Below are 22,036 nucleotides of genomic sequence, written 5' to 3'. Positions count from 1 at the left end.
GATAGTTTGGACATGTGAAGTGGAGATGCCATACGCGCTAGTAAGGAGGTCCGAGAGGTGGATGTATTAGGCATGAGACATGAGATGGGTAGAGGTGAGACGAAAAAAATAATTAAAAAGAGATGATTAGACCTAACATGACATAACTTTAGATTAGGCATAATACATAAGTATGACCCTTAACTTGGTATCAATTAGCAACTATGACCTTTAACTTTGGGTCTGCACAAGTAAACACTTAAACTTGTATAAAATTGAACAAATAGACACATTCGTCCTACATGGCAATTTTGTGTCCTACATGGCGTCCGACGTGTATTATGCCATATAGGACATGTATATCTACTTGTTCAATTTTATATAAGATTAAGTGCCTACTTGTGCATACTCAAAGTTGGAGGACATAATTATCCGTTGAAGCCAAGTTAAGGGTCATGTTTATGCATTATGCCTTTAGATTATCTTAGATGTGAGGGTGTGTGTACTGAAAGTCGTATATTATGATAGAAGGTTAATAGATAATGGAGTGTTGTCATGATTTCGAGGGCTCAAGCTTGTTGGTGGCTTTTATTGTACTAGCCTATTTTTTGTTAGTTCTAGTTTCTTACATGTATTTTCCTTTGTTCAATATTTTACGGCTATTACATTATTATGTTGTTGTTTATATTATTTTCTTATAGGCTTTGCACTACTTCTTCTATTAGTTATTACTTTTTTGTTACTATTTGCTCCTTTATATTTGAAATCATTTATTCAGGGGCGGCTCTAATAAATCGGTGGCCTAAAGCCAAATTCGAATGGTGGCCTTAAATTTGAATATATTTTTTTATGAAGTTTATTATAGCCAATTATTTAATCTTTCTTGAGACATAGTACTCATAATTTATCAAACTTCTATTACTTCTTTGCTCTTTTATGAAAAGTTTATATTTTCTACAAATAATACTCAATATTTTTTTTAAAAAAATATGTATAACATATTTATTTTTTTCTAAATGAGGCCCCTCAAATTTTGGGGCCTAAGGCGGTTGCTTTTTTTTCAAAGGGGAAGAGCCGCCACTGATTGTATTTGTGCCGAAAGTCCTTTAGTAACAATTTCTGCCTCCCCAAGATAATAGTAAAACATATTTACACTATACTCTCTCTATATTCACTTATGAAATTTTATGTAATATATTATTATTATTTTGGATTAAATATATATTTGTAATTAATAAAATACGAGTGTCCAAAACACACCTAAAGTGAGTGCATCACACACACCACTAAGGTGTGTTATCTAAACTAATAAGTAATAGTTTATCTAAATTGAGTGCATTACACACAGTGTGTTATTTAAACAAATAAGTGATAGTTTATGTATGAAATTTACAATCTCACGATTATTTAGATATCAAACTCAAAAAAAAATAAAATTTAGATGAGTTTTTTACCTTATTTATGTCTAGCTTTTGTGGATATATACAAGTTTACAAAGCCTCGTCATTATTTGCATTTTCCTCATCATCATGAATTAGTATATAGTATTATATGACACTCGATTTTCCGCGAAGTTTCATAAAGTGATTGAATATCAGCTTCTTTCTTAGTCAGTATCAGCAAATGTTCGAATCGTTTTTGGATTTGTAGGCTGAAGAACTAAGCAGTTTCTCGTTGAATTTGAGGTACTCTTTTGCTTTTCAGTGATAATTAGCTCATTATACATCTGGGATTTGATTGAAAGTTGAGAAAATTTTGATGGGTTGTAGCTATAATGAAATTTAAGGCTTAATGTTTGAGACCCATTTGTTAATTTTTGTTTGTTCATCTCCAGCACTTAGATTGATGCAAATCCATATGTGGATTTTGTTTGTTTTGGGTTTTGCTTGCTTCATTGATTCTCAGATTCAAAGTTATCAAAACTCAAGCTCTTGACTGTGTATATCTCCTCCCTCACTCCCTTGTGTGTTTTTTTGGGTTGCTTCCTGTTTTTGATTCTTGGAAGTGTATTGATGCTTAATCAGTTGAGTTCATATATCTTCTTTCTTAGTTATAGTGTTTGATGCACTATGAAGTCGTAATTTTTAATGTTGAAGAATGAAAAAGTTCCCACATCAGTTAGGTGATGAGATGAGTGGTCAACTTATATGGTCTCGAGCAATTCTGCCTTCATGAGCTAGCTTTTGGGGTTGAGTTAGGCTCAAGATTCATTTCTTTACGTATGCTCTTTATTGAATCTCAGCTGCATTTAGAATATCATTGTTTTTGTTTGCACTTTCTTTTTTTGGGTTGCTTGCTTTATTGATTCTCAGATGCTAGAATATCATTGTTTTTGTTAGCACTTTCTTGTTTTTAGGTTGCTTGCTTTATTGATTCTCAGATGCTAGAATATCAAAACTCAAGCACTTTGAGTGTGTATTGGATTATTTTTTGGGGGTTATTTTCTAGTTTTTGGTTGCTTGCTGTTTTCATAGTAGTTGAGTGCATACATCTTCTCCCTTAGTTATAGTGTTTGATGCTCTTCACCACTAAAAAGTCATAGTTTTTATGTTTTTTTTCCCCTCACTTTCTTGTTTTTGGGTTGCTTGCTTTGTTGATTCTCATATGCGAGAATATTCAAAACTCAAGCACTTGAGTTCTTCATCTTATCCTTCAGTTACAGTGTTTGATGCTCTTTTCCTTTTCTTTTTATGCAAAGAACCAGGATACTCCTTTTAGTTGAACATAAAAGATCCTTTATATTTGTAAAAGTGGATAGCTTTGGTCCAACATATAACAGAAAAGACACAAGACACAGTTAAACTAAAGCCGATATGTAGACACTAACTCCTTAATCTTCCAAAATCCTAGAAAATTAAAGGACTGGTAGGCACTGTTTCTACCAAAGACAATCTACCAAAGTCGCTAGAAACCAAACAGCTAATCTAGAAGCAAGGAGCCTTAATCAACGATAGATGTATAGATTTCATTAATGGATCATGGAAGGATCTAATAAAAAAAGAATTGAAGTTCAATCAAAGGAAAATTGTGCTTCATGCCTTAATCTGTGCAATTTTAAGGCTAAGTATATTAGTTTAGAAATTAGCTCTCAATTAAATCGTGTTTGGTGGCCACGCGATTACGAAAGTGGGTCTGTAGCAACTAAATAGAGATTTGTTCACAGTGAAAACTGAGATGCATTATACACTTCTTTGTTTCTGGTGCAAGAAGGAAAGTTTGGGAAGAAGTTAAAGTTCTCCCGCTGTAAATGGGTTTTCTTTCCTTATTGTAATGCCTTTAAACTAGATTATTACAATTTTAGTTTTTCTTTGTGCTATTTTTTTTTGCTTTGCTGTATCCCTGCACTTTGGCGCCAAAAGCCAAGAAAAGAAATTAGGGATTTTCCTCTTTACAACAGGAAAATTTAGGAAAAGGTTTCTCTCTGTCTTCTTTACATTAGCTCAACAGATGGTACTGTTAGTTTGTGTCTTTTTTCTGTTAGTTTTAAGAAATCTGCTATAGCTTGAACCAAGGCTGTTCACTTTTGTAAACATAAGTATTCAGCTGTATTTATGAGGGATCAAAATATTCCTATGCCCATACTTGAGGGACCGTCCTGGTTTTTCCCTTGTATGGTTGCTGCCTTTATTGATTCTTATATGCAAGAATGTTAACATTCAAGCACTTGAAGACATATATCGATTCCCTTCTGAACAGTGTTTGATGCTCCTCTTCTTGCAATTTCTTGTGGTCCATCGTCTACAATGGTGCTGTGTTTATTTTGCTATTAGTCTTTGGCTAATTGAATTTGTCATGCTTGTGACCAAAGCCCTTTTTAACTCTCTTTTACTGGCAATATACCAGGTTATTGCAATATTTTCTGTATAGTCAAGTCATTTCTTTCTCTTCCTGTAGAAAGCATGGGGAGTCAAAGTGAAGCAAAACTCAAATTTTGTATCGACAGAGGGGGCACTTTTACTGATGTCTATGCAGACATTCCTGGTAAATCTGAAGGCCGAGTCATGAAGTTGTTGTCAGTTGATCCTTCTAATTATGATGATGCTCCAGTTGAAGGAATAAGGAGGATTTTGGAGGAATTTACTGGAAAGAAAATTCCCCGTAGTTCAAAGCTTCCTACCGATAAGATAGAATGGGTGAGGATGGGTACAACTGTGGCAACAAATGCATTGTTGGAGAGGAAGGGGGAGAGAATTGCACTGTGTGTCACTCGAGGCTTCAGGGATTTGCTCCAGATTGGTAACCAGGCTCGTCCACATATATTTGACCTCACTGTATCAAAACCATCGAATCTGTATGAGGAGGTTGTAGAGGTTGATGAGAGAGTTGAGCTGGTTCTTGATAAGGAGGGAGTAGATTTGAACCCTTCTCCATCACTTGTTCAAGGTATTTCGGGCGAGCTTGTCAAGGTTGTAAAGCCACTTGATGAGGAAGCTCTGAAACCGTTACTGAATGCTTTGCTGCAAAAGGGTATTAGTTGCTTAGCTGTGGTTTTGCTTCACTCTTATACTTACCCAGATCATGAGATACTTCTGGAAAAGTTAGCGCTTAGTTTGGGCTTCCGGCATGTATCTATATCATCTGCTTTAACTCCTATGGTTCGAGCTGTTCCTCGAGGTTTTACAGCAAGTGTAGATGCATATTTGACTCCCGTTATTAAAGAATACTTGTCAGGTTTTATGTCCAAATTTGATGAAGGACAAGGGAAGTTGAATGTTTTATTCATGCAGTCGGATGGAGGGCTTGCACCAGAAAATAGATTTTCAGGCCACAAAGCAATTTTGTCAGGTCCTGCTGGTGGTGTAGTTGGTTACTCTCAGACGCTCTTCGGGATTGAAACAGACAAGGCCCTAATCGGTTTTGACATGGGTGGTACCTCCACTGATGTCAGCCGATATGCTGGTAGCTATGAACAAGTTATAGAAACCCAGGTTGCTGGTGCAATAATTCAAGCACCTCAGCTCGATGTAAACACAGTCGCTGCTGGTGGTGGATCAAAGTTAAAATTTCAGTTTGGTTCTTTCCGGGTGGGACCAGATTCAGTGGGTGCACATCCAGGACCAGTTTGTTACCGGAAAGGAGGGCAATTAGCAGTTACAGATGCAAATCTTATTTTAGGTTATGTCATTCCTGAATTTTTCCCTTCCATTTTTGGTCCCAATGAAGACCAGCCATTAGATATTGATGCTACCAGGGAAGAGTTTGAAAAACTTGCAAGGCAAATCAATTCCTATAGAAAGAGCCAGGATTCATCTGCGAGGGACATGACAGTTGAGGAGATTGCACAAGGCTTTGTGAATGTTGCCAATGAGACCATGTGTCGTCCAATACGACAGTTGACAGAAATGAAGGGCCACGAAACAAGCAACCATGCTCTTGCTTGCTTTGGAGGTGCAGGTCCTCAACATTCCTGTGCCATTGCTAGATCACTTGGAATGAAGGAGGTTCTTATTCACAGGTTATGTGGGATCTTAAGTGCATATGGTATGGGGTTAGCTGATGTGGTAGAAGAGGCACAAGAGCCATATTCAGCTGTTTATGGTCCTGATTCTGTGATTGAAGCCTGTCGCAGAGAAACTATCTTGCTGAAGCAGGTGAAGTCTAAGCTGCAGGAGCAAGGGTTCGGAGAAGCAAGTATCACCAGTGAAACATACTTAAACTTAAGGTACGAGGGAACAGACACTGCAATCATGGTAAAGAGACCAATCAATGATGATGGATCAGGAGGTGATTATGCTGCTGAATTTGTCAAGTTGTTCCAACGGGAATATGGATTTAAACTTCAAAACAGGAGTATAGTCATATGTGATGTTAGGGTTCGCGGTGTTGGAGTCACTAACATACTGAAGCCTCGAGCCCTAGATGCTGCCCCTGGTGCCCCTAAAATTGAAAGTCACTACAAGGTTTACTTTGAGAGTGGATGGAATGACACTCCTTTGTTCAAGGTTGAAAATTTGGCATGTGGGCATGTTCTTCCTGGCCCAGCAATTATCATGAATGGTAATAGTACTGTCATTGTTGAACCTAACTGCAAGGCCATTGTTACTAAATATGGTAACATTAAAATAGAGATAGAGTCGACATCCAATACGGCGAAGGTAGATGAAAAAGTTGCAGATGTTGTACAGCTGTCAATTTTCAACAACCGGTTTATGGGAATAGCTGAACAGATGGGGCGCACCTTGCAGAGGACTTCTATATCAACAAATATTAAAGAGCGGCTAGACTTTTCTTGTGCACTTTTTGGCCCTGATGGTGGGCTTGTGGCAAATGCACCCCATGTTCCTGTTCACTTGGGGGCTATGTCGAGCACCGTTCGATGGCAGCTGAAGTACTGGGGTGATAAACTAAATGAGGGAGATGTTTTAGTCACCAATCATCCTTCTGCTGGTGGTAGCCACTTGCCTGATATAACTGTTATTACACCTGTTTTTAACAAAGGTAGATTGATATTCTTTGTCGCAAGTAGAGGGCATCATGCAGAGATTGGAGGTATTACCCCTGGAAGTATGCCACCTTTCTCAAAGTTCATATGGGAGGAAGGAGCAGCAATAAAAACATTCAAGCTTGTTGAGAAGGGCATTTTTCAGGAAGAAGGAATCACCAAGCTTCTTTGTTACCCCTGTTCTGAAGAATCAACTCATAAGATTCCAGGGTCGCGCAGGCTTCAGGATAATTTATCTGACCTTCACGCACAAGTAGCTGCAAATCAGAGAGGAATTACCCTTATTAATGAGCTTATTGAGCAATACGGTCTGGAAACTGTACAGGCATACATGAACCATGTGCAGGCTAATGCTGAAGAAGCCGTGAGAGAAATGCTTAAATCTGTTGCTGGGAGAGTTTCCTCCGAATCAAAAAGGTCTGGAGAGGGAGACTTAGTGACTATCGAAGAGGAAGATTACATGGATGACGGGTCTTCCATACACTTAAAGCTTATGATAGATTCTCGGAAGGGAGAAGCATTTTTTGATTTCTCTGGGACCAGCACAGAAGTTTATGGTAATTGGAATGCTCCAGAAGCAGTGACAGCTGCTGCAGTTATTTACTGTGTACGCTGTTTGGTGAATGTTGATATTCCTCTCAATCAAGGTTGCTTGGCTCCTGTAAAGATTTATATACCTCCTGGTTCATTTCTCTCTCCAAGTGACAAGGCTGCTGTGGTGGGTGGTAACGTTCTTACGTCACAAAGGGTCACCGATGTCGTTCTCACTGCATTCCAAGCTTGTGCTTGTTCCCAGGGTTGCATGAATAATCTAACCTTTGGTGATGACACTTTTGGTTACTATGAAACAATTGGAGGTGGAAGTGGGGCTGGACCTACATGGGATGGGACGAGTGCAGTCCAGTGCCATATGACCAACACTCGCATGACAGATCCAGAGATCTTTGAGCAAAGATACCCAGTTATATTGCATAAGTTTGGAATAAGAGAGAATAGTGGTGGTGCTGGACAACATAAAGGAGGTGATGGCATTATCAGGGAGATAGAATTCAAACGTCCAGTCATCATCAGTATCCTTTCAGAAAGACGCGTTCATGCCCCAAGGGGACTCATGGGTGGAACAGATGGAGCTCGGGGTGCTAATTTCCTCATCACCAAAGATAAAAGGAAGGTATATGTTGGTGGTAAAAACACAATTGAGGTGCAGGCTGGGGAAATACTTCAGATTCTTACTCCAGGAGGTGGTGGCTGGGGTTCAATATGAACAATCCCAACCAAAAACTTCTGCAAATCTCATGGATGCCATTTCAGAGGTTGCAGTTACATACACTCCATGCCACAGACATCCACAGAGGAGTAAAAGCATAACACCAAATAAGGGAAATGAAGACATGAACTTGCTATCGATTAGAATTTCTCCGTTTTAAAGATGTGTGAATTTTGAATAATTTCATGACTTCATATCAGCTGCTTGGTCTATACATGCCTCTGTTGTCATCTGGGGGGCTAAAGTGCCCTTCTTGTTTGTCTTTCGAAAACAACCTCTCTAATAAAAATGCTTCCTTTTCTTCGATCTTGGGTGAACGCAGGATGGTTTCAAAAATGAATTAATACTATATGTTATTTCATGGTAGTGCTTTCACTTGATAAGTTACTCTTTTATTCTCCCTTTGTTCCTGCATTTGATAAGTGACCAGTAATATAATCAAAGAGCAATATTTGATGTTAGTTTTCAAAATTCAAAGAACACTCCTTCCAAATCATATGGATTTTCTGTTAATCTAATAACGCTAATAAAAAGGGTAAAACTACTTGATTGAACAAATATTCCTATCAGAAATACTAATCTACTCTATAGTTTGAAATAATTATACTATATCATTTCACAAATTAATAATTTCTAATCAAATGCACAGTCAACTACTCAACATGTATCTTTTGATACTAGATACATGTATTTGATACCCAATACATTTTGAAGTATAAATACATAGCGAGAGAGCCGAGCCGAAAAGGTAAAAAAATTGAGTGGAATTTCCTAAAGGGCAACAAAAATAAGTTAGAAACCAAAAAGGTACTCCCTCCGTCCCTTTTTAGTTGTCCACTTTAGAAATGACACACAGATTAAGGCAATAATGATTAGCATAGTGAAGTTACAATTTTACCCTTATGACAACTTTTCACTTTAAAATTACAACCACTTATTTGAATTCAAGTGAAATAAATTGGAGGGAAACAACATACACTTTTACAATTTTCAAGAAGTGTAAATAAAGAAGTGTAAATAAGGATATAATAGGAAAAAATTTGTTGTCCTTTCTTGATTTGTCAAAATGGACAACTAAATAGGGACAACTAAAAAAGGAAATATGGACAAGTAAATAGGGACGGAGGGAGTAATATTTAAACGGGAGGGAAGACGGCGTCTAAATTGGGGTTGCAATTGCGCTTGTTTTGGAACCCCAATTTAGACGTTGTCTCCCCTCCCGATTAAATGTTACCCTTTTGGTTTCAAACTTATTTTGTTGCCCTTCTGAAAATTTCACTCAATTTTTTCCCTTTCGGCTCCGGATCTATTCGCATGTATCTAAAATACAGTGCTGCCAATTTTGAACTTCTCCCCGAAAGGAACAGCAAAAGAGGTTGTTCGGAATTGAAAGACAAGGAAGAGAGAGTGACACTCCCGCACAAGAAGAAGGAGGGTGGCAATGGCTTCTGCTTCAACTTGTCAAACTCAAAGGGTTGACGAGGAGAAGGAGCCCAAAAGCAGCAATTCATCGAAATCTTGTTTTCAGCCAACAGTGAGTGTCTTTCGTAGCAATCCCTAAAAATTGATTCTAGTTTATTCTCCTGAATTTTGATTTTTTTGACAAAAAAACAGGTCAGTTTGAAAGATTGGTGGCTTATTAGGGCTGAAAGAGATTCTCAAGGAAGAACCCTTGCCGTTGCTGGGCTCACTTCTCGAGAGTAAACAACTTTCTCTTCCTTTTTTTTTCTTGCTTTCAAAGTTTTGTTGCAACTTTTAAGCTCCCATTTGGCCATAGATTTTGAAGTTGAAACTTGAGAATTTGAGTTTTTCAAGTTGTGATTTTTTTTTCTAGACCCCACTTGTGGGATTTTATCGGGTATGTTGTGGTTGTTGTTGTAAAGTTGTGATTTTGAATATTTGAAGTTGTGTTTGGATATACATTTTACTTGGAAAAATCTGCAGTTTGTGGGTACTCGAAAAGATTTGAAAAATCTGATAAAATTTTATGGTCAAATAGATATTTGAAGATAAATTTTCAAAATGTACTCCCGAAATCTATGATCAAATGCTAGCTTATAGTTGTTTTTAGGTATTTGGGGTTTTGTGATTTCGGATTTACTATGTGGTCATGCAATTTCTTGGTCACCTTGGACCTAGGTATTGTTAAAATAGGCAAATTGGCAACCGTATTAAAAAAGTAAAATACATCTGAAGTAAAAGGATGATGAGGCCAAGTAATTTATAGAAGCAGTATGTGGTTATATTTGGTTGGGAAAGCCGGAGTTTTCTCAACTAAGACCTCATTATAATTAAAGAACCCAACAAAGACATAGCTTTCCTGTAGTTTTTCTGTTATAGCTGACTCAGTAAGTGGCATTTTGCACTCAGATCCTTTTGTTTTAATCACTCTACTATATTTCTGTAGGGGTCAAGCTCTGCGAGGATTCACTTCTGCACCAATTCTCAAGATATATGATGTTTTTAATCTTGAGACCATTGATGGGATATGCGTTGTCCTCAAAGGCTTCATAAACAAAAGTCGTTCAGAGGAAAATGGTTTTCCATCTGAGGTATGTTACGAGCGACATGCCGTATTTGTTTGCCCATGAAATCTTTTTGTTGATGTGTTATCCAATTAATCGTATTGTTTGATTAGACTACCATCACAAAGATGGACGCTCTCTCTAATTGCAGTAAGGATCTGTGGTTTCTCTCGACTTTAAAAGGAAAAGGAATAAAATAATAGCAGAAAGAACATACTTGTTTAGGTTCTTATGCTAGTACTGCACAATGATAATAGAATATAGAAGTAATTACTGATAGGTTAGAAAGTATAGAAGAAGATAGAGAGAAAGACAAGCTATTGCCTAGAGCAACTTCAGTTTACTTGAAAACTGTTTTAATCTAACTTTAGTCCCGAAGGGTCATGTCAAACCCAAACCCCTTTTGAGAAATTTTCTCAAAAAAGTAAATATTTTATCATGGAACGTCAGGGGGACTAACAAGATTTCAGCACGGAATCTGGTTAAGAGCTCTCTTCTAAAATGGAGAGCTGATGTTTATTGCCTTCAGGAGACAAAAATCAATAAAGATGTAGAGGGGATAGCCAAACAATTGTGGTCTAGTAGATGGATGAAATGTGGATATTCTGAAGCTGATGGTAGTAGTGGGGGGATACTAATTATGTGGGACTCAAGAGTATGGATGGGTAGTTGTGTGGAGGAAGGCAAATACTCAATCACTTACAAATTTGAAGCTGTCCACGATGGTTTTTGTTGGTTTCTTACTGGCGTATATGCTCCACACACCAGAGCTGAGAAACTGGAGTGCTGGGAAGAAATTGCAGCAGTTAGGGAGCTATGTGGAGGCCCCTGGGTCACCTGTGGGGACTTCAACACTGTCAGAACAATGGCAGAAAGGAGAGGATGCAGAAGAATAACCAATGTAATGGCTGATTTCTCGAGTTGGATAGAGGATATGGAGTTACATGACCCTCATCTAAATGGTGGGACCTTTACCTGGTACAGAGGGGCTGGCCACGACAGTGCTGCGAGACTGGACAGGTTTCTCTATTCAATTGAGTGGGAAGTACAATTCAGAAACATAAGGCAACAAATTATGCCTAGAGTTATATCTGATCACAACCCAGTTATGCTACAATGTGGTGATTGGGAACAGAGGAAGGCTTACTTCAAATTTGAGAACTGGTGGCTTAATGTAGAAGGTTTCAAAGATCTAGTCCAGAACTGGTGGAATGGTTTTGTTGTGGAAGGATGCCCAGATTTCAAATTCAGTATGAAGCTAAAGATGCTAAAACAAAAACTTAAAGATTGGAGCAGTGTAACTTTCGGGGAACTTAACAACAAGAAGAACAGCTTGTTAAGTGAGCTAGCTGAGATGGATCTGATCCAGAATGATAGGGTGCTGACAGAGGATGAGATGATGATTAGAGCAACAGTTCTAGTCGAGTTAGAAGAATTAGCGAAGAATGAAGAGTCTAGGTGGAGACAGAAGTCCAGAGTGTTGTGGCTGAAACAAGGTGATAATAATACCAAGTTCTTTCAAAGAGTAGCAACAGCTCATAGGAGGTGCAACACCATCGACAGGCTGATTATCAATGGGGAGGAGAATAAAGATCCAAAAGAAATCAAAGATCATATAACAGAGTTCTACAAGCAGCTATACACTGAATCAGAAAGTTGGAGGCCATCATTTGTGATGACAAATTGCCCAAGAATAAGCCAAGAGGAGCAGGAATGGATGCAGAGACCATTTTCAGAAGAGGAAGTGGTACACATTCTCAAATTGTGCGATGGAGACAAAGCCCCTGGTCCAGATGGTTTTACTATGCTTTTTTTCAAAGAGTGTTGGGGGATCATAAAGAGCGATGCGATGCAAACAATCCACAATTTCCATCAGAATGAAGTGTTTGAAAGATCCTTGAATGCCACTTTTGTGGTATTAATCCCCAAGAAGCTCGGAGCTGCGGAACTCAAGGATTTTAGGCCAATAAGTTTGATTGGTGGAATGTACAAAATCATCGCTAAGCTGATCACCGAGAGAATGAAAACAGTGATGGGGAGACTGATTGATGAGCACCAAATGGCTTTTTTGAAGGACAGACAGATAATGGATGCCTCTTTGTTGGCAAATGAGTTGGTGGACTCCAGGGAAAAACAAAAGATACCAGGTATCCTATGCAAATTGGATATAGAGAAGGCATATGACCATGTCAACTGGAACTACCTCTGGAAAGTTCTGAGTGAAATGGGGTTTGGGAGGAAATGGGTGAATTGGATCAAGTTTTGCGTGTCAACAGTGAAGTTCTCAATCATTATAAATGGGAGTCCTGAAGGTTTTTTTCAATCACAAAGGGGATTGAGACAAGGAGATCCCATGTCTCCTTTCTTATTTCTCCTAGCAATGGAGGGACTCAACTACATGGTCAGAATGGCTAATGAAATGGGGTGGATAAGAGGTTTTGGTGCACATACAAACAGAGCCAATAATATGGAGGTCACACACCTTCTATATGCGGACGACTCTTTAGTGTTTTGTGGTGCAGAAGTGTCACAAATTAGACATTTGAGGGCAATACTAACCATTTTTGAAGGCATATCAGGACTACATGTGAACTGGCAGAAGAGTTGCTTGTTCCCGGTTAATCAAGTAAATGACATGCAAGGCCTTGCCGACAACCTGGGCTGCCAAGTAGCTTCTCTTCCCACCAAATACCTGGGGATGCCCTTGGGCGCCAAGAACAAAAAATTGGAAGTATGGAGTGAAGTTCTGGAGAGAAGTGAAAGGAAGCTGACAAGGTGGAAGAGTCAATATATATCCCTGGGAGGTAGATTGACTCTCATAAAATCAGTTCTGGATGCACTTCCGACTTATATGCTAAGTCTTTTTCCACTACCAAAAAGTATTGGAAAGAAACTCAACAAGCTGAGAAGGGTTTTCCTCTGGCAAGGAAATAAAGAGAAGCAAGGATACAACCTGGTTAAATGGGAAGAGGTGACAATGAGCAAAGCACAAGGAGGTCTGGGCATTAAGAATTTGAGTACTCAGAACACCAGCCTGCTGCAAAAATGGTTGTGGAGATTCTATTGTGAAGATATGGCATTATGGAGGAGGTTTATTGCTGAGAAATATGGCCTACAAAGCAACTGGATAACTGAAGAGGTGAATGGCACTTTTGGGTGCTCTGTATGGAAAACCATCAGAAGAATGTGGCCTGATTTCAGTGCAAAGGTGACCTTCAGAGTGGGGAATGGTTTGAAGACCAGTTTCTGGAACGAGACCTGGTTAGGTGATGTAAATCTGAGGATACTTTTTCCTGATCTGTACATTATCAGTCTACAGCAGAATGACACTATAGCGCAAATGTGGACCCCTCAAGGTTGGGACCTTATGTTCAGAAGGGCTCTAAATGATTGGGAGGTTGGAAGAGTAGCAGACCTACTGCATGCTTTAAACTTGTTTCCAGGCACTGTCACAGAGCCTGACAAACCAGTTTGGAGATTGCATAGCAGAGGGGTTTTTACAGTTAAATCATGCTATTGGGAGAGGAATACCAATCATCTCTTGACAACAGTTTGGCCTTGGAAATTAATCTGGAAAATTAAGGTTCCTTTAAAAGTTGCATGTTTCACTTGGTTGGTAATTAGAAGAGCTTGTCTCACCCATGAAGTGCTACAAAGAAGAGGTATACAGATCTGTTCAAAGTGCTACATGTGTGGACAGAAGGCTGAAGTAAATGGTCATTTGTTTCTGCATTGCAAGATAGCTACAGATCTGTGGAACATGTTCGTTTGTATACTTGGGGTTAACTGGACAATGCCCAGAACCACTTTTGAGGTCCTAACACATTGGCAAGGAATCGGAAAGAGAGGATCAAAAGAAGATTGGTGGAAAAATATCCCTGCTTGCATATGGTGGACACTATGGAAGGAAAGGAATGGGAGATGTTTTGAAGGAAAGGTTAGCAGCCCAGAGGAGATCAAGATGAAATGCCTTAGTCTTTTGTTTTTTTGGTGTAAGCAAAATTTAGTGGGGGAAGTAGATAGCCTTGTGGAGTTTAAAAGCCAATTGTAAAGTTAGTTTTGTCTTTTTGGATTTGAGTATGATGGCACCCCCTGGGGGTTTGTAAATCCCACCTTATCGATTTTGATGAGGTCTTTTGTGTGAATACAAAGTTACCTATTTCAAAAAAACAGAAGGAAAAATGTGGTTTGGATATCTTACAAGTGAGAAGAAGTGAGACTTCGAGGGGCCTTCAAGACCAAAGGACCACTAATATCTTCTAACAGCAGTTTTTGATGCAATATCTTCTCATCAGGAGACAGTCTAAGCTGTTAGGCCTTTGTGGGCATCTTTTAGCTCAAAACTGTGACCATAGAGATTCAGATGGATTACAAATATAAGAATTGCCAACTGTATGCATAGCATCTGTAGTTATGAAGCAGATTTTTCATGACTTAATGTAGAGATTCATTTGATAAGTTGCTGAAATTAACTTCTTAAATAATGTAGAACAATTCGTTTGATTGCTCATAACCATTGCAGTGAAAACTGGGCTCTATCAAAAGCCAAGTCTTTTGAGTAGCTAATTCAGTATACGTACTCTACTATTCTAGCATATTTACAAGGCTTCTCGATGCTAACCTCCTCTACTATACTACATTTTATTAAACTATGATTCATCAGAAGGCCTTTATTGATTGGTAGTAAATTAAAAATTGGAAGGAGAAGGTGCGTCCTACCGAAAATAGTTTTTCCCGTAAATTGGTGTGTCTTCTGTTTTTTTTTTTTAAGTTGACAAGAGAGCACTTCCATCAGACTTGGTTAGAGAAGTAGCAAAGCTTAAATGGGTAGTTCATTATACTAGAATAATTTTTAGTTTGTTGTAAAGGTTAGATCAACTATTTTAGGGTGTCTATAAGTATTATTTATCAGGAATCAAATAGCATTATCTGGACAAAAAAATGTTTTCTGTACAGAAATACACAAAAATTGTGAATGATGGATAAATTATCATCATCATTCATAAATTTGTCTCCAATGATTCTAGGAATCCCGATTATTTGTAGTTTATTAGCATTAAATACAGATGTATATCTTGTTTTTTTCTTTTGGTATATCATGGCTATTGCAAATGACGTTGGTGCTATAATTGTCTGTCTGAGCTCATTACACAATACGTAATGTAGCCTCCTGTGGTAAATATGTCCCAGCATTTACTTATTGCTGAAATCAATATACTACCTTCAACAATAATAATAATAAAAAGATTCTAGGAGTCCCAACATAGACAATGTCTCAATATAAGAAAGTGATAATAGTTTATTTATCCTCATCATCTCTCCTTCTGGAAAAAAGCCAGAAAAAAAAATACTTCTAAGAACTTGGTGCAGTTTTTTACACTTACGGATTTCTTTGTTTGATGAAGTTTTAGCAATCATCATATGCTGACGTAATGTAGCCTCCTGTTGTAAATACGTCCCAGCATTTACTTATTGCTGAAATCAATATACTACCTTCAACAATAATGATAATAAAAAGATTCTAGGAATCCCAACATAGGCAATATCTCAATATAAGAAAGTGATAGTTTATTTTTCCTTGTCATCTCTCCTTCTGGAAAAAAGCCGGAAAAAAAAAATACTTCTAAGGACTTGGTGCAGTTTTTTACACTTGGGATAGAAATCAGGGATTTCTTTGTTTGATGAAGTTTTAGCAATCATCATATGCTGACCAAAGGCATTCAGACAATTATGTTACCGTCACAAAGAAAAGTAAAAGAGATTTTTGATAATTATAATTGGCGATCCTTTGAATTCTTGTCAGTGGTTCTGTCTTTACAGGTGATCGGACAGTTTCTTTTTGGTTTTCCTCCTCAATGGGAGACGTTCAATGAGAAATTCTTAGGAAGAGAATCTAAAGGTAAGGCTTCTGCAAGTGATGCCCTTGGTTTTGAAAAACCATCCGTGTACTCTGAAAGTAAGTTCACTCTATGAACCTATTTGTATGTCTGAAAGTTGCCAAGTTTTTGTTGTAGTCTGCTTATACTTTCTCTGCAACCTGCAGAGGTTAAAGATCTAAAGAAGTTAGATCAAAATGATCATGTAGAGACTACCGGTGAAACAATTCAGGATCATAATGGGAGAAAAGATTATGAAGTAGAAGACAATTTGATGAGGGACAATCAGAATGATGGAGAAGTTGCAAATGAAGTTATTGTACAAAAGAAGAAAAAAAGAGCAACAAGGTCATCGGACCAGCTTAATTCTACAAACACTTCTACAAGCATTGCAAAGGAGCAAGGAATACTGGATCATAATGGGATAAAAGACTATGAAGTAGAAGACAATTTGATGAGGGACAGTCAGAATGATGGTGAAGTTGCAAGTGAAGTTATTGTACAAAAGAAGACAAAAAGAGCAATGAGGTCATCGAACAAGCTTATTTTTACAAACACTTCTACAAGCATTGCAAAGGAGCAAACAATACAGGATCGTAATGGGAGAAAAGACTATGAAGTAGAAGACAACTTGATGAGGGACAATCAGAATGATGGAGAAGTTGCAAGTGAAGTTATTGTACAAAAGAAGACAAAAAGAGCAACGAGGTCTACGGACAAGTTTAATTCTACAAACACTTCTACAAGCATTGCAAAAGAGCAAACAATACCAGATCATAATGGGAGAAAAGACTGTGAAGTAGAAGACAATTTAATGAGGGACAATCAGAATGATGGAGAAGTTGCAAGTGAAGTTATTGTACTAAAGAAGACAAAAAGAGCAATGAGGTCACCGGACATGCTTAATTCTACAAACACTTCTACAAGCATTGCAAAGGAGCAAACTGCAGATGTTAATCGAACAACTCACTTTAAAAGTTCAAGCACGGAAAATGCAAAAAGAAAATTGTCATATGTCAGTAGGCGCTCATAGAAAAGTCATCTTAATTTTACATTATGTGTTCTTGTGACATGAAAGTGCACTTCTCATTTACATGTTTAGCAGGTTCTAAAATAAATTAGTGTTTTAGAAGCATGACAGATGTTGAGCCTTTATAACCCTCATGATTCTAGGTTTTTTTTTTTATAACCGTGGTGTCCGGGCTAGCTTGTGCGCACCTCGACTAATTCCACGGGATACCTGAGTGTAGCAAGCACGCTGTATACTTTTCACCAGCTTTCCCTCTAGTAAAAGATTAGCTCGTACCCTCTCTCTGTGTTTAGGGATTCCTGTCCCACCAGCAACCATGGTTCTAGGTATTTCTCAAACTAATATTTCTTTTTAAATTTGCAACAAGTTTTGTTAGTATGAGATTTCTAGGTAAGTTAATATGGATCTGGTATGAAGATTTTACACGAGAGGAAAGCTATTAAAAACAGTGATGGCATCTACTTGTGTGAACACAATCCAAGCAATTCCATCTTCTTGTTTTCTGAGTGGGGGTGTCTTAGTCCCAAAAGAGATCCGATACTTCTATCTTTTCTTGGCTGTTCCTCATTTAGCTGTTTATTTCAATTTTTATGGTTAAGTTTGTATTGTTGCATCTTTTTTCTTGTTCCCTTGCTTTTATAATTGGTTAATCGAATTGAACAACTGATACCTGGTAACAGTGTGAACTTGATAGCTACTTCCAATGCTTAATATGTCCTTTTATACTTTTTGATCATCATTGTTAGAAACAAATTCCACCCCCTATTTTTGGTTATATGTTTGATTATTTTTACGTTTTTTATTTTTCCTTTGTTTACTTAGGGAAGTCCTCAGCAAGGGAAAGAGGCAGTTCGACTTATCTCTCCTGAACCTTTGAGTTTTAACAGATCTAGATCAGGTGCATTGGTCATCAGAGCTAGCTATTTCTAGGGTTCTCAGATTTTTTTGTTTTGTTTATGATTATGTATATATATAATGTAAAATTTGCCTGCATTTGTATTTCTGTAGGGAGAGTGCTACTTCCTCCGATGGCATTTTGGCGCAATCAAAGAGCAGTTTATGATGCGGTTAGTCATCAGATTTTGCATATACCTTTATATAACTCGGTCATGAATCTTGGGCTATCATCTAATCTTATGCACTTTACGGTGCTACAGATTCTTTTCACCACAGGCATCTCATGTCATATGCATCTTTCATTCTTAGCAACTAGATTCTATGCCTAATTTGAAGCAGATTTATCATCTTTTAGGCTTTGGAATTTGTTAACCTTGGGTGTATGGAGGAGTACTTAGGGTTTTCATTTGTGTATCTCCTTTCAGGCGTATTCTTATTTGCTCTTGTTAAGGAGATATGTTTCTCAAAATTGGTCCATCTTCTTATAACTACCCTTATATATGTTTCAGGATCAGAGGGTTACAGAAGTTATACAAGGTGACCCGAATCTGGATTATCTATCTAGAGGTGCTACACAATCTCTTTATTTTCCTTGTGAGATGATTCATATCAAGAATTTTTCTTGAGTGAGGAGTGAAGAAATTCTCTTCTAGCTCCCAAACCTATTATTTACTTGTAAAATAGATCTTTCCTTGCTATTTTCACAGTTGTCCTTTTCATGCCTGTGCTTATGTAATTTATTGGATGTTTATGGCTTTGGCAGTGTGTAGATCTGAACCATCAAAAAAGAAACGGCAACACAGATGAAAGTTAAAGCTCCTATTGTCTAGTGGAAATGTAAAGGTATGTTAAGTATTCACCGTTAACATCTTTGAATCAGCCGATCTTCACAAAACAATCTAAGAGTCTAATTGTTGTCAAAGGCGCTCTTAAAGCAAGGCAGAAAACATGTAGAGCGCTTCGCCTCACTTTATAGGTGCTTCAGTGTCTTCAAGGCTTTAAGACATACTTTCTTTGCCAATGAGTGCAATCTTGAAGATGCGACACTAAACAATTGATATTTTACTTTATCATAATGTCTTTTCAATTTCTTTGTCCATATATTTATTATTCATGCTTGTGATTATTAATCTTGGATTACACGCCATTTGCACCTTTAGTCAATAAAAGTCCATGGTTTATTTGCGCTTATAGTTTAGAGCTTTTTTGTGCTTTTCGCTTTGGATAACACTGGAGTCTATGTTGATACTTTTTGGAAGGATTCAGAGTAACTTCCATCTTTGTTAACCAGAAAGTTGATCAACTCTGTACATCTTTATACATGTTCTCTGGTTATGTTTTTGGTTAAAGTGGATGTTTATCTTTGCTAATAAAAGACAGAGCAACAAACAAAGCGAAAGACCTCATGAGGGTTGTATTTGGTTTCAAAGAACTCAACTAATTGTTAGTACTCCACAACTCTTGACAAGATTCCTTACTAGTCCTCTCTGTATGGGTCGTCGTGATGCATATAAGCAAAAGTTGTAGAAAATCAGTTTCTGAACTTAAACTAAAAGGCGAAAAAAAAAACTTCCTACTTTTATTTAGTTTCTGCTATTGCCTCTGTTTCACTGTTTGTTTAGCCGAGGGTCTTTCAGAAACAATCTCTCTACTTTCTCAAAGGTGGAGGTAAGGTTTGCGTACACTCTACCCCTCCAAGACCCCACTTGTGGGATTACACTTTGTTTGTGTACTTGTTTACTATTATTTAGTTTCCCTTTCATAATCAAAGTTGCGGATTTTCTCGCTTAACTCTCTTTGTTAATGTTTTGTTCAGGAACCTAAAGGGGAGGCATAAGCAACACTGGCACATTTGTACAAAAATGTGTGAAGGCTCTACAGTTTACTAATGCCATTTTTGGATGCATATTTACTAGACAGATATCTCTTTTGTTTCTTAGAACAGCTTGCAAGCTACGATGTTAACTCATTTATGCAGCTAGTTATGTTAATATATAGGTTCACTTGGACTGTATCTTGGTATATCTGAAAGCAAAAAACTTTTCAAACACATCATGGTGTATTGTGTATCAGAAATAGTTTCTCCGTCTTCACAAAGCAAGGGTAAGGTCACTCTCTCCAGACTTTTCAAACACATCATGGTGTATGATGTATGGTGTATCAGAAATAGTTTCTCCGTCTTCACAAAGTAGGGGTAAGGTCACCCTCTCCACTTGTGATATTACATTGGATATGTTATAGTTATGTCATGGTCACGTGTTGTCTTCCATGTGAATACCATTCTTTTTTAGTTCAAGGACTCAAAAATCTATTAGTCAATATGAATCTCGAGAGTGGATGGTTGATTGTTGCCTTCTTATCCGATAGGCTTTCCTATTGAGACTGTTATGGTCCATCAATACAAAAATATCCGTTAGCCTATACACTGAATAATTTTTTGTATCAACCAAGTTTAAGCAAATGTAAATTTGATTATTTTAGATTTATTTTTATCTGATTCTTACCTTCCGTCAGCACAAATATTGAATAACTCTGCCAACAAAGTTTAAGCAAATGAAACCTTAAATATTTAACATGATCGCTACTTTCCATCGACATGGGTACTGAAAATTTTGTCAGCCCGTTTAGGATGAACCTCAAATATTTTATTCAATGTTTACCCTCCAACAACAAAGATTTCGAATAACTTTGTCAATCAAGATTAAACAGATGAGACCTTAATTCTTTATCTAATTGTTATATTTCATCAATATGAGTATTAAGTAACTCTACGAGTTGTTAAATTTCTCATGATTTTCATCCACTTCGTTGTTAAATAATCCATATTCTGCATTTATAAACAATATAAAATATTTCTTATAAGATTTTTTTTTTTTAAAAAAATAAATTAAAATCGATTCCCCACATCCTGGACTTCTTGTCTTTTGAGTACATTATATGGTTTTTTCCAAGTGAACAGAAATTTTTTTTTGTTGAGATTTGTCCATGTCTAAAAGAAACAATGTATAAATAAAAGCAATTATTATTGAAACTAGAAGATTATAATTGTTTTTTCTTGATGATTTCATCTTCCATGCATGTCCACTCTAAAAAAAGTTTGATAATTTACTATTTGAAAATGAAAGGACAATATAGAGAAATCATTACATCTATTTTTCCACTTTGTAATATTTTGTGGGTGTTAAAAATTCTCAAACAAAAAATAATAAAACTACTTTCCTCTAAGCAGTGGTGGATCTAGGCTTTTAGAAAAAAACGTGTTAAAAGTGAGATTCAAACTCAGGCTCAACAACACTAAAACAGTCTTAAGCACCCATGCGTTATTAAACTAGTCAAAGCATTTATTCACTGGGTGCTCTATGTTAATTTTATACAAATATTTCTTAATTTTTACATAGATATACATAATTTGATACAAGGTTAATGTGTGCTCGAGCACCCGGAGGTATCTATGTGGGGTCTGCCCCTGCCTCTATGTATGGATTTAGTTGGGGAGAGTTCATGATTCAGTTTGAATTGATTCAAATAAATATTTATATAATCGATTTAGTTTAATTTTTTGATTATTTTACGCCTTAGAATCAAAACTAAACCAAATTTAATATAGATTCTTTTTCTTAAATTTTCAAATCTTTCATGAACTTTTTTGAGATACAAAAATATTCAAAAGTCAAAACTATCCACAAAAATAGCTATTAACATAAAATAGACCACTCTATATATGGCTTCCCTCAAATTTTCTACTTTTTTTTTTGTGTGGGGGGGGGAAGAAAATAAATAATTTATGTTTAGTGGAGCCACACCCATCCACTATTTTATGTTCAACAAGTACAGATTATAAATTTTTGTAGTTTTCTACAATTTAAATCATTATAGTGAAAGAGGTATAATCTAATTTGGTCCTCAAATAAATAAATAAATAAAAATAATTGTTTTAAAAACAAAGTTTTATTTTTTAGTTATTATTATTTGGCAAGTTTCGATCCATTTAATAAATTTGACTTTGTTCAATCATTAATT

The 22,036-nt window shown here is 37.0% G+C and overlaps 2 protein-coding genes across 7 annotated transcripts; both read left to right on the top strand.

Annotated features, from left to right (window-relative positions):
* The first annotated feature begins 1,505 nt into the window (after positions 1 to 1,505).
* On the top strand, positions 1,506 to 8,000 carry LOC125870252 (5-oxoprolinase 1). Of its 2 annotated transcripts, none has more exons than XM_049550638.1 (2): positions 1,506 to 1,664; positions 3,874 to 8,000. In XM_049550638.1, the coding sequence occupies exon 2, from the start codon at positions 3,879 to 3,881 to the stop codon at positions 7,683 to 7,685; it is 3,807 nt and encodes a 1,268-aa protein (XP_049406595.1). In that variant the 5' UTR covers positions 1,506 to 1,664; positions 3,874 to 3,878; the 3' UTR covers positions 7,686 to 8,000. The 2 variants fall into 2 exon arrangements, with proteins under 2 accessions (XP_049406595.1, XP_049406596.1); XM_049550639.1 differs by having other exon boundaries at positions 1,517 to 1,664; positions 3,823 to 8,000.
* A 1,053-nt stretch (positions 8,001 to 9,053) lies between these two features.
* On the top strand, positions 9,054 to 20,285 carry LOC125871517 (kinetochore-associated protein KNL-2 homolog). Of its 5 annotated transcripts, none has more exons than XM_049552122.1 (12): positions 9,057 to 9,222; positions 9,303 to 9,388; positions 10,096 to 10,240; positions 16,034 to 16,112; positions 16,257 to 16,437; positions 16,618 to 16,797; positions 16,978 to 17,104; positions 17,942 to 18,017; positions 18,128 to 18,186; positions 18,526 to 18,583; positions 18,780 to 18,859; positions 19,833 to 20,285. In XM_049552122.1, exons 1-11 carry the CDS (start codon positions 9,130 to 9,132, stop codon positions 18,821 to 18,823), a joined length of 1,128 nt encoding a protein of 375 aa, XP_049408079.1. In that variant the 5' UTR covers positions 9,057 to 9,129; the 3' UTR covers positions 18,824 to 18,859; positions 19,833 to 20,285. The 5 variants fall into 5 exon arrangements, 4 of the variants coding, with proteins under 4 accessions (XP_049408080.1, XP_049408079.1, XP_049408078.1 ...); XM_049552120.1 differs by having other exon boundaries at positions 9,059 to 9,222; positions 16,034 to 16,169; XR_007447018.1 differs by lacking the exon at positions 19,833 to 20,285 and having other exon boundaries at positions 9,054 to 9,222; positions 16,034 to 16,169; positions 17,947 to 18,017; positions 18,780 to 18,860.
* Positions 20,286 to 22,036: the final 1,751 nt, after the last annotated feature.

The sequence above is a fragment of the Solanum stenotomum genome, chromosome 7, assembly GCF_019186545.1.
Source record: "Solanum stenotomum isolate F172 chromosome 7, ASM1918654v1, whole genome shotgun sequence".
NCBI classification, from domain to species: Eukaryota; Viridiplantae; Streptophyta; class Magnoliopsida; order Solanales; family Solanaceae; genus Solanum; species Solanum stenotomum.
The sequence above is the reverse complement of the archived record's forward strand: the minus strand, read 5'-3'. Positions and strand labels throughout refer to the sequence as shown.

Coding starts and splice junctions, on each gene's coding strand:
- LOC125870252 (XM_049550638.1), top strand. CDS start 3,879: ATGGGGAGTCAAAGTGAAGCAAAACTCAAATTTTGTATCGACAGAGGG.
- LOC125871517 (XM_049552121.1), top strand. CDS start 9,130: ATGGCTTCTGCTTCAACTTGTCAAACTCAAAGGGTTGACGAGGAGAAG. Junction 9,223..9,302: donor AATCTTGTTTTCAGCCAACA/GTGAGTGTCTTT, acceptor ACAAAAAAACAG/GTCAGTTTGAAAGATTGGTG. Junction 16,170..16,256: donor ACCATCCGTGTACTCTGAAA/GTAAGTTCACTC, acceptor TGCAACCTGCAG/AGGTTAAAGATCTAAAGAAG.